Consider the following 13,481-nt stretch of genomic DNA (forward strand, 5'->3'; position numbering starts at 1 on the left):
TGATCTTTAGGGTCCCTTCCAAGGTTACCAAAGGAGTTCCACACTGTATTGAAGCTGATTGCTCAGAAGAGATGATCTTCATTAAAGATTCCTCAAGCAACACAGGGTTTGATCACAGCTTTTTGCACTGGTGTCTGTGGGAGCAGAAATGCTCTGCACTGAGGAGCTCATCATGTTCAGGATCTCCTCTTGGGGGTTTTCTTCCAAGTCAGTTTCTAGTGCTCCAACTTCTGCCAGCTTCCATTCAAACTCTGTGAAAACAAAGGACAGCTTGGGTTTTTTTTCCTGACAATGGCAAAAGATTCCCAAAGGAAAAGGACTTGGGTTAAAGAGCAGGAGTCACCTCAACAGCCACACCCCCCAGGGCCTCCCTTGAGGTAACCCAACTTGATCTCAGCAAAATTGTTTGTGGTACAACTGCCGAGAGGCCACACTTGCACAGTATTCCCCCCAGGGCATTGCACCCGTTAATTCTTTGCTTTGGGGGAACCTTTTCTTCCTACAGAACCAAAGGAAACCCTTTTCTGCCTTGACAGAACCATAGAATGTTAGGGGTTGGAAGGGACCTTCAGAGATCACCCAGTCCAAGCCCCTGCCAGAGCAGCATCACCCAGGGCAGGTCACACAGAACACATCCAGGGGGGGTTGGAAAGGCTCCAGAGGAGACTCCACAACCTCTCTGGGCAGCCTGCTCCAGGCTCTGCCACCCTCACAGGGACAAAGTTTCCCTCCTGTTCCCCTGGCACCTCCTCTGCTCCAGCTTGCCCCCAGTGCCCCCTGTGCTGTGCTTGGCCATCCCTGAGCAGAGCCTGGCTCCAGCCCTGAGCAGAGCCTGGCTCCAGCCCTGCACATCTTGATCCCCAGCACTGAGGGCAGCCCTCAGGCTCCTCTGCTCCCAGCCCCAGCTCCCTCAGCTGTGCTCCCAGGGAGATGTTCCACTGCCTGCAGCAGCTCTGTGCCTCTGTGCTGGACTCTCTCAAGCAGCTCCCTGAGGTCCTTCTTGAGCTGAGGGGCCCAGAACTGGACACAATATTGCAGATGTGGCCTCACCAGGGCAGAGTAGAGAGGGAAGAGAACCTTTCTTGACCTGCTCACCACAGCCTTTCCAGTGCCCCCTAGGATGCCGTTGACCTTGGCCACAAGGGCACATTGCTGCCTGCTGCCATCCTGTTGTCCACCACAGCTCCCAGGTCCTTCTTCCCCAGAGCTGCTCTCCAACAGCTCAGCCCCCAGCTGGTACTGGTCCATGGAGTTCTTTCCCAGATGCCAGACTCCACCCTTGGCCTTGTTGGATTTCATTCAGTTTCTCCCTGCCCAGCTCTCCAGCCTCTCCAGGTCTCACTGAATGGCAGGAGAGCCTGGGGGGTGTCAGCCACTGCTCCCAGCTGTGTGGGGTTTTTTCCCCCCCTTTAAGATCTTTAATGACTACAAACAACATCAAATTGGCTCTAATGTGAATTATTTAAACATTTCTCCTACCTTCCACTTGGAGACCTCCTCCCCCACGTTCAGCTGCTCCAATGAGCCTGCCTCTCACTTCCCCAGTTTCACATACAAGTATTGTGGGCAAGCATCTGTCCTGGTAACCCTGAATGCAGCTGTCTGCAGTGGCCTGGAGGAACTTGGCTTCTGGGAACTTTCTGGCTATCAGGCTGAGATGTTCACTAACCAGTAAGCACGTTGGGACACTAGGGAAGAGGAAGGAAGTATGCTGACAGGGTGTGAATGATCTGTAAAAGAACTAGGGGAAACAAAATCTTTGCAGAAGAAATGCACTTTTTCCCCCCCTATAGTCTCCTTCTGCTCCCAGAATTGCACCACAACCTGTTGTTTAGCTGCTTCTCAGATCAGTGTGATTCAAAGAGCTGTCCAAGTGAAAACCAACACACTGGAAAATAGTGGAGCTTCAAGCATTGTGCCTCAGTTGTGTTCTCCAGTAAGGTTTGAAAGCTCACTTTATCCATTTCCTGTCGACTTTACATGGGGTGTAAGCTGGAATGGAAGTCTGCCTCTCATTTACTTGACCTGGCTTTTGGTTGAACATTGCATTACTTCATTCTTTGGTAACACTGGGGGAACCACACTACCAGCAGAGCCCTGGTCATTGCTTTCACAGCTGCTCTCTGCAATGCAATCCCTATGCCAGCCTCAGTTTAACAAACCTTGCAGGGACTGAAGTCAGCGCAGCTGGGTTTAGGCGATGGGCCCCGACCGGTTCCGGCGGCTCCCTCTAGTGGCCACGGGCAGGTGAAGCAGCCTTGGTAACAGCCACCAGAGACTCCGGAGCTCTCCTGTTCCTTTCGAAGGGATTTGGAGTGTCCTCACAGACGCCGAAGCTATGGAATCACAGCTTCACTAAAGCTGGAAAAGACCTCTAGGGTCATCCAGTCCAACTGTAACCCAACCACCATGGCCACTGAACCATGTCCTGCAGCACCACATCTACAGCTCCTCGAACACCCCCAGGGATGGGGACTCCACCACCTCCCTGGGCAGCCTGCTCCAACCCCTCACCACTCTCTCACTTGAAGAAGTTTTTTCTCGTGTCCCAATGATTCTCTGCTGTAAAAGGAGATCTCAAGTTTCAGGTTATGATGGTAAGGAATATTGCATGAGAGAAGGTGGGATAGCAGGACAGAAGGTTAGAAGAGAGAAGCTTTTCCTCAGGCCCAACCTAACCCTCCCCTGGCACAACTCAAAGCCATTTCCTCTCACCCTGTCTCTGGGTACTTGTGAGAAGAAACCAACCTCAGCCTCACTCCAACTGCTCTCAGGGAGCTGTAGAGAGCAATCAGATCTCTCTTCAGCCTTCTCCAGACTGAGCACCCCCAGCTCCCTCAGCTGCCCCTCAGATGATGCCCTCCAAACCCCTCCCCAGCCTCATTGCTCTTCTCTGGACACCCTCCAGCACCTCAAAGCCTTTCCTATGCTGTGGTGCCCAGCACTGAACCCAGTGCTCAAGCTGTGGCCTCCCCAGGGCTGGGTACAGGGGCACCAGCAGTGCTCCTGCTGGGCACACCTGCTGGGTTTGGTATAGAATTGGTTCTCTCCACAACCTGAAAGGGCTTTTCCAACCTAGATGCTTTGATGACTCTATGCATGGGAAGTGAGAAAAGCTGCTCTTGTCTTTCTTCAGACCTCTGCATTTCAATTCTTGTAACCTGAACAATTTCATTTGGCTCACCTGTTCCTATTGCTCCTGGGAATAATACTCCATTCCTGACAATAGTACTCAGAGGAAGTTTCCTCCCAACAGGCTTACAAAGAAGGAGAAGAGGAAGCTGGCCTGAACGGCAGCAATGCATCCAGCACTGCACACGAACTCTCAGTACTTCTGAAAAGCAGCTGATGAAGCTGCTAGCAGATGCTGAACTAATCCTGGGAGGCCTTTGACGTTTCTGCTACCATTACAAACTGACTGGGGAGCCAATAAGCTAGCAAATTCCTCAGCTTCCCTCAGTTCCCACAACCAAGGCTTTTCCTCTTGGGCTTTTGAGGTGTTTGAGTCAAAGGGGGAAACAAAAGCCGAGTTGGAGCACTCCTGGGAACAGAACCTGCAAGCGAGCTCCTGCTGGCACACTGCACACCACTTCCTCAGGGGACTGCAGGAATCTCTGTGGGGGGGGTTGAAACTTCCTCCCCACCATGAGCTTTGCCAGACCAGCTCAGCTGGCAGCAAGTGGCATTGTAAAGGCATAGCCTGAAACTACCACATGGGGAGAGGCACAAAAAGCAAACAGAATCGTTCATGTCATTAAATACAAGTGATGAAGTCACAAGGCAAAGTGACAAATCAGGGAGGGGGGTTCCACTGCCTCCAAGTGATCTCATTAGTCGTAGGGGTTGATCTGGGGGTTTTAATTAGCAGTTCAATTATCTCTGTCAAGCAGGAGTGTCCTTACCTTGGCCGACAGAGGTGCAGTGTAACCCCAACATCCTCTGGAGCATTTGTGACTTCCCTGACATACTGCTCTCCACAGATTCCTCTCAGCTCCCCATACTTTTGCCTCCTCTGAAGACATTTCCATGCTTGCAAACGTTGCTGCCTGCCCAGACAGTGAGCACCTTCAGAACATGTAAAATGCATTTCACAGCCACAGCTGCTGCTCTCCTCTCAGTCCTTTGGAAAGTGCTTTAGAACCATCCCAGGATGGCTCAGGCTGGAAGGGAGCTCAGAGCTCAGCTCCTCCAACCTCCACACCATGCCCAGGGACACCTCTCAGCTACACTCAGCTGCTCAAGGCCTCATCCAGCCTGGCCTTCAGCACCCCCAGGCAGGAGGCAGCCACAGCCTCCCTGGGCAGCCTGGGCCAGAGGCTCAGCAGCCTCCTGCTCAACAACTTCTTCCTCAGCTCCACTCTGACCCTACTCTGCCTCAGCTTCAAACCATTCCCCCTTGGCCTGTCTGCAGACACCCTGAGGAGAAGTCCCTCTGCAGCCTTCCTGCAGGATCCCTTCAGCTCCTGGAAGGCTCATGAGCTAATGCAGTTTTAGAGCTAGAAAGGCTTTTGTGTTGATCTTTAGTCACAGATAACCTTAAAATCCATTCCCTTAGTTCAGCTTTGGGAAACTTGACCAACAAACCTGCTGCACAGGCCAGAGAAAAAATAAAGCAGGTAGTAGTTGTTCTGAATCTGAAAACAAGATTAGTTTGAGGGGAAAACTACCAAGGCCTACAGATACTACACAGTTCAAAAATCACTGATGAAAACTGGAATGTGAGACAGTAGGTGGCAGGCTGCATCGCTCAAAACTCTTGCAAGGTAGGAAAAAAGGAAAGGCCTGGCTGAGATTTGTTGAGCTAAAAGCAGCTCTTCCTTTTGCTAACCAAAAGCCACCACAGAGGTGACTTCTCCTCCCCCCCAGGATTAAATCATCCATGTGCAGTGTTCTTACACTCCAGCAACACTGCAGGGTGACTTAGGTTCACAATTCATAGAGTGGCTCAGGCTGGAAGGGAGCTCAGAGCTCAGCTCCTCCAACCTCCACACCATGCCCAGGGACACCTCTCAGCTACACTCAGCTGCTCAGGGCCTCATCCAGCCTGGCCTTCAGCACCCCCAGGCAGGAGGCAGCCACAGCCTCCCTGGGCAGCCTGGGCCAGAGGCTCAGCAGCCTCCTGCTCAACAACTTCTTCCTCAGCTCCACTCTAACCCTGCTCTGCCTCAGCTTCAAACCATTCCCCCTGGGCCTGGCTCCAGACACCCTGAGGAGAAGTCCCTCTGCAGCCTTCCTGCAGGATCCCTTCAGGTCCTGGCAGGCAGCTCTGAGGTCCCCCCAGAGCCTTCTCTCCAGGCTGCACAGCCCCAGCTCCCTCAGCCTGTGCTCACAGCAGAGCTGCTCCAGCCCTTGGATCAGGCAAAGAGAATGAGCCCTGGTTGAGTAACTGAGGAAAACTTTGAGAACACAACACCTGAAATGCCTCCAGTGCCTCCAAACTGCCTTCAGCTCAGCTGAGGATGTGCAGCACTGGTTCCCACAGTGGCCCCTTCTATTCTTTTAAGCATCCAGCTTTCAGACTAAATCATTTTGTTCTAACAAAGTCTTGAAGGAAAACATGGTCTAAAGTGCTCCTCTGCAGTGGCAACCAGGAAGGAGCAGGGCAGGGATGGGAGTGCTCTCCATCTGCTGGCAAAGGAGCAGAGGATGAACCAAGGCAGTGGTGTCACTTGGAAAGCATTCCTGAAAGGAGTCTGAATTCCTCTTTCAGGAGCCACAGTGACACCTGCACTGTTGATCTGGATGGAAATGTCTGACCCTACCTGTACATTTCAATAGCTTTCCTATCAGCCTCATCAAAGTCAGCTTCAGCTTCCCTTAGTTCTTCAAGTTTCATCCCTTCATATAGTTCCACTAGAAAGAGCAAACAAAAAAGGAGTCACTTCTTGTTCTGCAGAGAGAGACACAGAACAAATGGGGGGGGGGGGGGGAAGTACTCATGTCACCAACTTAGCTAACTTGGGCAGAACTGCATAAGAGAGAGAAGACATGACATTTATCTAGCTGTACTGGGAAACACAGAGTGCAGGAGGGGGTTACTGCCAGCTGCTCAGAGTGTGAATCTCGCTGACACTGTCTGGTTCCTTCATGAAGTGATGCAAGTAAGTTACCTGTACCTGTTACAGACCTGTCAAGAAGTCTGAACAAGTGAGAGATGCCCTCTAGTAACACCTCTCCCTTCCCAACAGGGAAAAGAAAGGGAGTAAGGGAGAGAGGCTTCAGGATTGGAAAACTAAAGCAGCCTTCATGAAAATAATAACAATAGAACAAACTCCATAGAGATGTATACAAAACCACTGCCAAACCTAACCCCCCTGAGAGCACTTACACCAGCCTCAGAATGATGCTGTGGGAAGGCTGCACCAGGAGGCAGACCCAGGAGCTGGATTCTGGAACTGCATTCAGCAGCTCATGGACTGGGATCAAAGGCAGGACAGGCAGCATCCTACTGACCATTGAAGAAGAGAACTTGACCCTCCTGGTACCTCAGCTTCATACTGACCATGATCTATATGGCACGGAAGAGCTTGCTGGTCAGTTAGGTCATCTTGCCTGTCTGCTCCTCCCCACAGCTGCAGCCTTTTCCTCTGCATCCCCAGGGTAGCAGCACAGATTTGCAGTGGCCTTGGCCTGCACACCAACCCTTGGTACTAAGCAGACACGTGGAGCATCCTCACTCCTGCAAGCAGACACTGTCAGTGCAGACATGCTGCTAATTCCATGCAGCTACTGAGAAGAGGCTGAGCTGAAAAGTAAAAGTCACTAAACAGAGTTGGTTCTGGTTCAGCCCCAACCAGGACAGTGCCACAATGTTTGCCACTGACTGTACTGCATGTTTAATTCTGAATCCTTTCCACAGGACTGTCAGGGCTGGAAGGGACCTCAAGAATCAGCCAGCTCCAGCCCCCCTGCTATGGGCAGGGACACCTCACACCACAGCAGGTTGCTCACAGCCACATCCAGCCTGGCTGCAAACACCTCCAGGGATGAGGCTGCCACCACCTCCCTTCTCATGGTGTTAAACAGCTGATGTGCATTTTTTCTTTCACCTGCCTCCTATTTCTCTCTGCAAAACCATTTCCTCAGTTTCACCTTCCAGCTTTTCTTTTGGAGGGAGAATCCCAAAGTGCCTCTGTAGGTCATTCCATTCAGTGTCTTCATCGGGATCCTGGTTGAGAATTAGGAAACAAATCAACAGCTCTGTCCTGTGTGTCCCCTTTTCCACTAAGCCCAGCCCTCTGCCACCTTGCTGTATACTAAGGAGGTGAGAAAAGGAAACCATTACTCAGAGGCTGCAATACCTTCAGGGATCACTCCCTAGCATGACTTCCCCTTTGTAATTGCTCACTTCTGAGCAGAAAGCATCGGGAAAATGAGAGAACTCCAAGTGTAGGCATGGATAAAACAATCAGCCTCCAAGAAAAGAGCTAAACAAAGATATAAAAGGTACATGGAAAGCTACTGCAGAAATGCAGAACTGCCCTGCTTACTGCAAGAAAGACAGCTTCATACAGACAAGGCTTTTCCATCACTATTTTAATGTTAATGCAAAGAACAAGGTGTTGAGGCTGGGAATCAACAGGGAAGAGCATGCCTGGAATCAGAAAAGGCCTCCTTGTTTTAGAAGAATCACAGAACACAGAATGAACCAGGTTGGAAAAGACCTTTGAGATCATCCAGTCCAGCCTCTCACCCAACACCATCTGATCAACTAAACCATGGCACCAAGTGCCTCAGCCAGGCTCTTCCTAAACACCTCCAGGGATGGGGACTCCACCACCCCCCTGGGCAGCACATCCCAAGGGCCAATCTCTCTTGCTGGGAAGAATTTCTTCCTCACCGCCAGCCCAAACCTCCCCTGGTGCACCCTGCTCTCCTGCTCTCTCCACCCTGCTTTCCCGGCCTCTCCACCTTGCCTTTCTGGCCTCCCTGCCCGTTTGCCTCAGGCAGTAGGACGCTGCCCTGGCAGCACCAGCGCCTCTCTCGGCTCCAGCCACCCCCATTGCCTTGGCGTCCGCGCTCCACCTCCCTCATCGCCCTCGGTAGTCTCAGCTGGTGCCTGACCAGGACGGCTCGGGGCTGGGGTGCCCATCCGTGCCCACCTGCATGGCTGCCCCGGGGCGCTGGCTCTCGTCGCGGCGGCCGCTGGTCCGCCCCCGGGACGGCGGTCGGGGCAGAGCCGCTCCGCTCTCAGCCGTTCGGGCTGCAGCGGGTGCCGGCCGCTCCCCGCGGGGCGCTGCTGCCCAGCCGAGCCCTACAGAAACGGTTCCCAAGGAGAAAAGCCAACACACTGAAAACGAACGGAAACCTCAACCGAACAAACCGTTAAACACGGGGCGCTGCCAGCCTGGGTGGCGGCTCGGTGCTGGCTGCGGTCGCAGGAGGCAGCCCGGATCCCTGCCCTGCCCATCCCGCCCGGCTTCAGCGTGGAAGCTGTCTGCTGTGCCGCCTAAGGCAGCGGGCAGGAAGACTTCAGCAAAGCCCTCGCTTCCCTATGCCGTAATGAGTAGTTTGTGGCAGGAGGCCACCTGTTAGCTCTGACCGGGAGGCACACCAGCACCAGATCCTCAGTGCCGTGAAACTGCAGCTGCTCAGCTGGAGGAGGCACAGCAAGCTGCAGAGTGAAGGCATGTGGGGAAGGAGAGGAAAAGCACTTCCTGAGCTGGTTTCCAGCTCCAAAGCCATCCATTTAGGAAGAAGTTCTTCCCCATGAGGGTGATGAGAGCCTGGCACAGGCTGCCCAGGGAGGTGGTGGCAGCCTCATCCCTGGAGGTGTTTGCAGCCAGGCTGGATGTGGCTGTGAGCAACCTGCTGTGGTGTGAGGTGTCCCTGCCCGTGGCAGGGGGGTTGGGACTGGCTGAGCCTTGAGCTCCCTTCCAGCCCTGACAGTTGTGTGATTTAAACCACCTGCTTTCTGGAGTCAAGCTGCACATCCAGGCCTGCAGAAGCAGGAATAACACTGAGGTCAGTTCAAAGCATGACCAGCCAGTATGGTGGTACAGCATCCCAGAGTGGCTGGAAGGGACCCCTGGAGATCATTCAGTCAGCCCTGCTGCCAGAGCAGGATCACTTAGAGCTTGGTTACTTCCAATGTCATTACAAACTCAACATCCTGTTTCAACACAACCCTTGTGTGGAAACAAACTCCGAGGTGAGAGAAGCTGGGAAGATTGTGGAGGGTAGCTTGTTCTTTTGAGTGGAGTTTCTGCAATTCCACATCAAAACCACTGGAGGCTTTCCAGTGGATCTTTGTTCTGGAAGAGGGTAAATCACACACAGAATCCCAGAGCATCAGAGGTTGGAAGGGACCTCCAGAGAGCATCCAGAGCCCAACCTCCCCTGCCAAAAGCAACATAATGCAATTAAGCCTTCTTCTGAAGGAGAGTCACACTGCATCTGTGGTCTGAATAGCACAAAAGGATGGCACTGTGGTTTAGTGAAGGCAGTTCTTCCAAAGATGCAACTCCACTCAATTTCCTTTAGGTAAGGGAACAGAGATGCTGCTGATGATGATTATTACAGCCATTGAAATGCTCTTAACCTGAAGGCTTATTGAGAACTGCCAACCTTGCTGTCACCAGCCTAGCTCAGTAAGCCACCTGCAGAGCACTCCTCTGCCCCTGCAGGTTGCCAGGTGTCCACTGGCTGCAGTGAAGGAAGCAGAGGGGCAAAGAACACGGTCTTGAAAAGCAAGCCACCCCTTTGGTTTAGCCTGCTTACCTTAGATGTGGCTTTTAAAGGCTGCACCAGTTACTCACAATACATAATGGGGGAACAAATGCAACCATCTATGCTGCAAACTTCCTCATTGAAACCACTGAGTGCCTTTATTTACTGGAGGGGTGCGGGAATAAGTGTACATCACAGCTCTGTCAGAGGCCATGCCTGTTACATGCACACACTGTGGCTTTTTGACACACAGCAGCAAACACCATAACACCAGGGAACAACTCAGTTTAATGTAGCCAACAAAGTAAAGAAACGTTTGGATCCTCCAGGAAATGGAAAGTGAGGAACAGGACCACTCTAATGGGCTTGATTCCACAGAGCAGCCAAGGCTGCTTTTCTGTGGCTGCTATTGTTGGAAAGGAAAACAGTTATGTCCAGGTACTCAGCACTCCTGCAGCATTAATTCTAGGTCAGGAGTCTAAAATCCTGCAAAACAAGAGAAAGCTTCAGCTGTTGGTATGACACAACACTAAATGAATGTAGAATCACAGAGCTGTCAGGGCTGGAAGGGAGCTCAAGGCTCAGCCAGCTCCAACCCCCCTGCCATGGGCAGGGACACCTCACACCACAGCAGGTTGCTCACAGCCACATCCAGCCTGGCTGCAAACACCTCCAGGGATGGGGTAAGAGATGTAGGTTAGAAAACAGAGCATTAGAACTTTGGCCTAGGGAAAGGGGTTTTATATCTCTCCAAAGAGGGATTTGGAATTAAATCCTGAGGTCTGGGCTTAGTTTCAGTGTGAGGTTTTGCTTCCTGTGTAAGACCAGGGAGAGGTCAATATGGATTTGGTAGGCAGTTGAATCAGGATCACAGGATCCCAGGATGTTAGGGGTTGGAAGAGACCTCAGGGGATCACCCAGTCCAACCCTCCTGCCAGAGCAGCACCACAGAATCCAGCACAGGACACACAGAACACATCCAGATGGGGCTGGAAAGGCTCCAGAGCAGGAGACTCCACAGCCTCTCTGGGCAGCCTGCTCCAGGGCTCTGTGAGCCTCACAGCTCCTCCTGACACACACTCATTGCTCATTTTCCAGAGTGGGCACAGCTCTGGGACAGTTTGCATCTCTTGCTGCCTGAAGCAGCTCCCTGCTCTCCCTTCCAGGATCTGAGCACCTTTGGTTCACTTCACCTGGAGGTGATATGAATTCAGCACATCTGGGAGAAGCTCATCTGCAGAGAACTGAAACTGACAGCACAGCTTCTGAGCCTGCTCCTAGCTAGAGATGGCGTGCTGCCTTTGCAGCAGAGTCAAACCAGGTAAGTGCAGAGGAGGAGTCAGGGCAGGGCAGGGGATACCTCCTCAGCGGAAATCCACCGACCGCCTCCCGTTGCGTGGCTGCAAGACAAACACCCAGAGAGGAGCTCTGTGAGGCTGGCTGCTCCCACCCACACAGCCCCACACAGCCCCACACAGCCCCACACAGCCCCACACAGCCCCACACAGCCTGCTGTGGGCAGGAGCTGGGAAGCTGCTCAGCTCTGTCACTCTGATCATCATTACAGACAAACCTGAGGCCAGTAATTGTTTGGTGGATGTCCACCTTTGGAATACAATCACACAGCACTGAACTGAATGGCAAGCTACAGACCTGGGGAGGTGCAGCTGGAAAGCTGCAACATGGAGAGGGACCTGGGGGTGTGGGTTGATTAAATATGGGTCAGCAGTGTGCCCAGGTGCCCAAGAAAGCCACTGGCATCCTGGCTTGGATTACAAACAGGGTGGCCAGCAGGGACAGGGAGGTGATCTTCCCTCTGTGCTTCTTCCTCAGCTCCACTCTAACCCTGCTCTGCCTCAGCTCCAAACCATTCCCCCTTGGCCTGTCTGCAGACACCCTGAGGAGAAGTCCCTCTGCAGCCTTCCTGCAGGATCCCTCCAGGCCCTGGCAGGCAGCTCTGAGGTCCCCCCAGAGCCTTCTCTTCTGCAGGCTGCACAGCCCCAGCTCCCTCAGGCTGTGCTCACAGCAGAGCTGCTCCAGCCCTTGGAGCATCTTTGTGGCCTCCTCTGGACTCTCCCTCTGTGTCACCCACGACTTTGGCCATTCATAAGAGCTGTAGCCTATCCAGAGCTGCCTTCTGTTCATTAGCCAATTTATCATTTAAATAGGGAAAAGATTAACCAAATTGAAGAGGTTTGTTATTAAATTTGACTTGTCCTATTTAACTTGAACTCACTCAGCCTTGCAAACAAATGTCTGGAGCAGATCTTTGTTACTCTGGAGGGCTGCTCTAGCTGAAACAAGTTTTCTCAGTCACAATACTTCTTAGTGTAGTTCATTCTTTCCTCTGCTTTTTGTTTTGTAACACCCAGCACAAAATGAAAGGGACAAGAAAGGCAAAGCAACCATACCCTGTAGAAGAAGTAGCCTCTGCTTTGAATCCCACTGGGTCCTTGGAGCTCTTCCTGAAACAAGCACACAAAAAGAAGTGGTTTAAATCACAGAAACATACAGTTGTCAGGGTTGGAAGGGACCTCAAGGCTCAGCCAGTCCCAACCCCCTGCCATGGGCAGGGACACCTCACACTGCAGCAGGTTGCTCACAGCCACATCCAGCCTGGCTGCAAACACCTCCAGGGATGAGGCTTCCACCACCTCCCTGGGCAACCTGTGCCAGGCTCTCACCACCCTCATGGGGAACAACTTCTTCCTCACAGCCAATCTCAATCTCCCCATTTCTAGTTTTGTTCCATCCCCCCCAGTCCTATCACTCCCTGGCACCCTAACTCCCTCCCCAGCCTTCCTGGAGCCCCCTTCCTGTACCCCCTGCAGATCCTGGAAGGCCACACAACCCCAAATCTCTCAGTCTCTACCATGGGCATCTCAGGGGTAATCCAATCTCCTCTTGTAAGTGAATCCATATGGAGAGGTTGTTTATGAACATATTCCAAGTGTTTCTGGAGTACTGCTCAGGAGTGCTGTAGTCTTGCCCCTTAAGGCATTATATCTCTATATGATTTCTCTGGTCATTATCCATGAGTTCATGTTGTCAGGTAGAAATGTCAGAGAACACATGAAGGTCAGATCCCACCTCCTGCTCTGGCTCATTTCAGACTGACTTAGAACACCCCTGGTAATAGTGAGCAGCTTTTGGGGTCGCAGATTTCATGACCCAGACACATCCAGAGTGTCTTCATGGTGCTAGCAGGGTGTCTATGGACAAAGCAGAGCTGATCTTTGCACCTTGCAGAAGAACAACAATGCAAAGCTTTAAAAACATGACTTCTTGGGCTGCAGCCCAGCAATGAGACCCCAGGCTGCTCCCAGAGCTGTACCACCAGCCCCCCTCAGACTAACCCCCACTTCCTGTGGTACTGACTCCTCTCTGTGCTGCATGCTCTGAGAAACCCCTGCCTGCTAATCCACACAGCAAGGGAGGGGAAACTGATGATGAAGCCAGCAGAAATTTCATGTAGATGTGCCAAGCAGAAAGCATTCCCCAGGCAGTGGCATTCATGAGACCTCCCTGGTCAGAGGAGACATCAGCTTCCTGGCAGGATTTTCACTGCTTGCCTGAGCACCAGCTACGTGAGCCAGGTGTCAGCCCTGCAGCTCAGGCCTTGTGCTCAACACACCATTCAGGGGGAGTTTGTTTAGCAGTGCTGCTGTTTCCTGGGCTATGAGGATAACCTGAGTTGTGACACAAGGCAAGCATCCCCTGCTCCCTGTTAGTGCTGCTGCAGCTGTGTAAGTCAGGATGGCTCCCACCAGGCACAGCTTCAGCCCAAGGAAGCCTTCCAGTGATGTGGAGTT

At 52.4% G+C, this 13,481-nt stretch overlaps 2 protein-coding genes across 2 annotated transcripts in view; both read right to left on the reverse strand.

Annotated features, from left to right (window-relative positions):
* Positions 1-9,883, reverse strand: PDCL2 (phosducin like 2). Its single transcript, XM_068137764.1, has 9 exons — positions 9,836-9,883; positions 8,543-8,614; positions 8,324-8,449; positions 8,103-8,254; positions 7,054-7,256; positions 5,763-5,853; positions 3,903-4,046; positions 1,480-1,688; positions 1-251 (listed from the first exon to the last, which is right to left on the reverse strand). The coding sequence occupies exons 1-9, from the start codon at positions 9,881-9,883 to the stop codon at positions 82-84; spliced, it is 1,215 nt and encodes a 404-aa protein (XP_067993865.1). The 3' UTR covers positions 1-81.
* The window catches only part of NMU (neuromedin U), an 18,318-nt gene continuing 14,689 nt past the window's right edge, over positions 9,853-13,481 (reverse strand). Inside the window, exons 8-10 of the mRNA XM_068136655.1 lie at positions 12,081-12,134; positions 11,030-11,069; positions 9,853-10,155 (exon numbers count right to left, since the gene is read on the reverse strand). Coding sequence (XP_067992756.1) covers positions 11,034-11,069; positions 12,081-12,134 — 90 coding nt within the window. The 3' untranslated portion in view covers positions 9,853-10,155; positions 11,030-11,033. The remainder of the gene's footprint in view (positions 10,156-11,029; positions 11,070-12,080; positions 12,135-13,481) is intronic.

This window comes from Melanerpes formicivorus, unplaced genomic scaffold, assembly GCF_026170545.1.
Source record: "Melanerpes formicivorus ecotype bairdi unplaced genomic scaffold, bMelFor1.0.p_v2 SCAF_4, whole genome shotgun sequence".
Taxonomy (NCBI): Eukaryota; Metazoa; Chordata; class Aves; order Piciformes; family Picidae; genus Melanerpes; species Melanerpes formicivorus.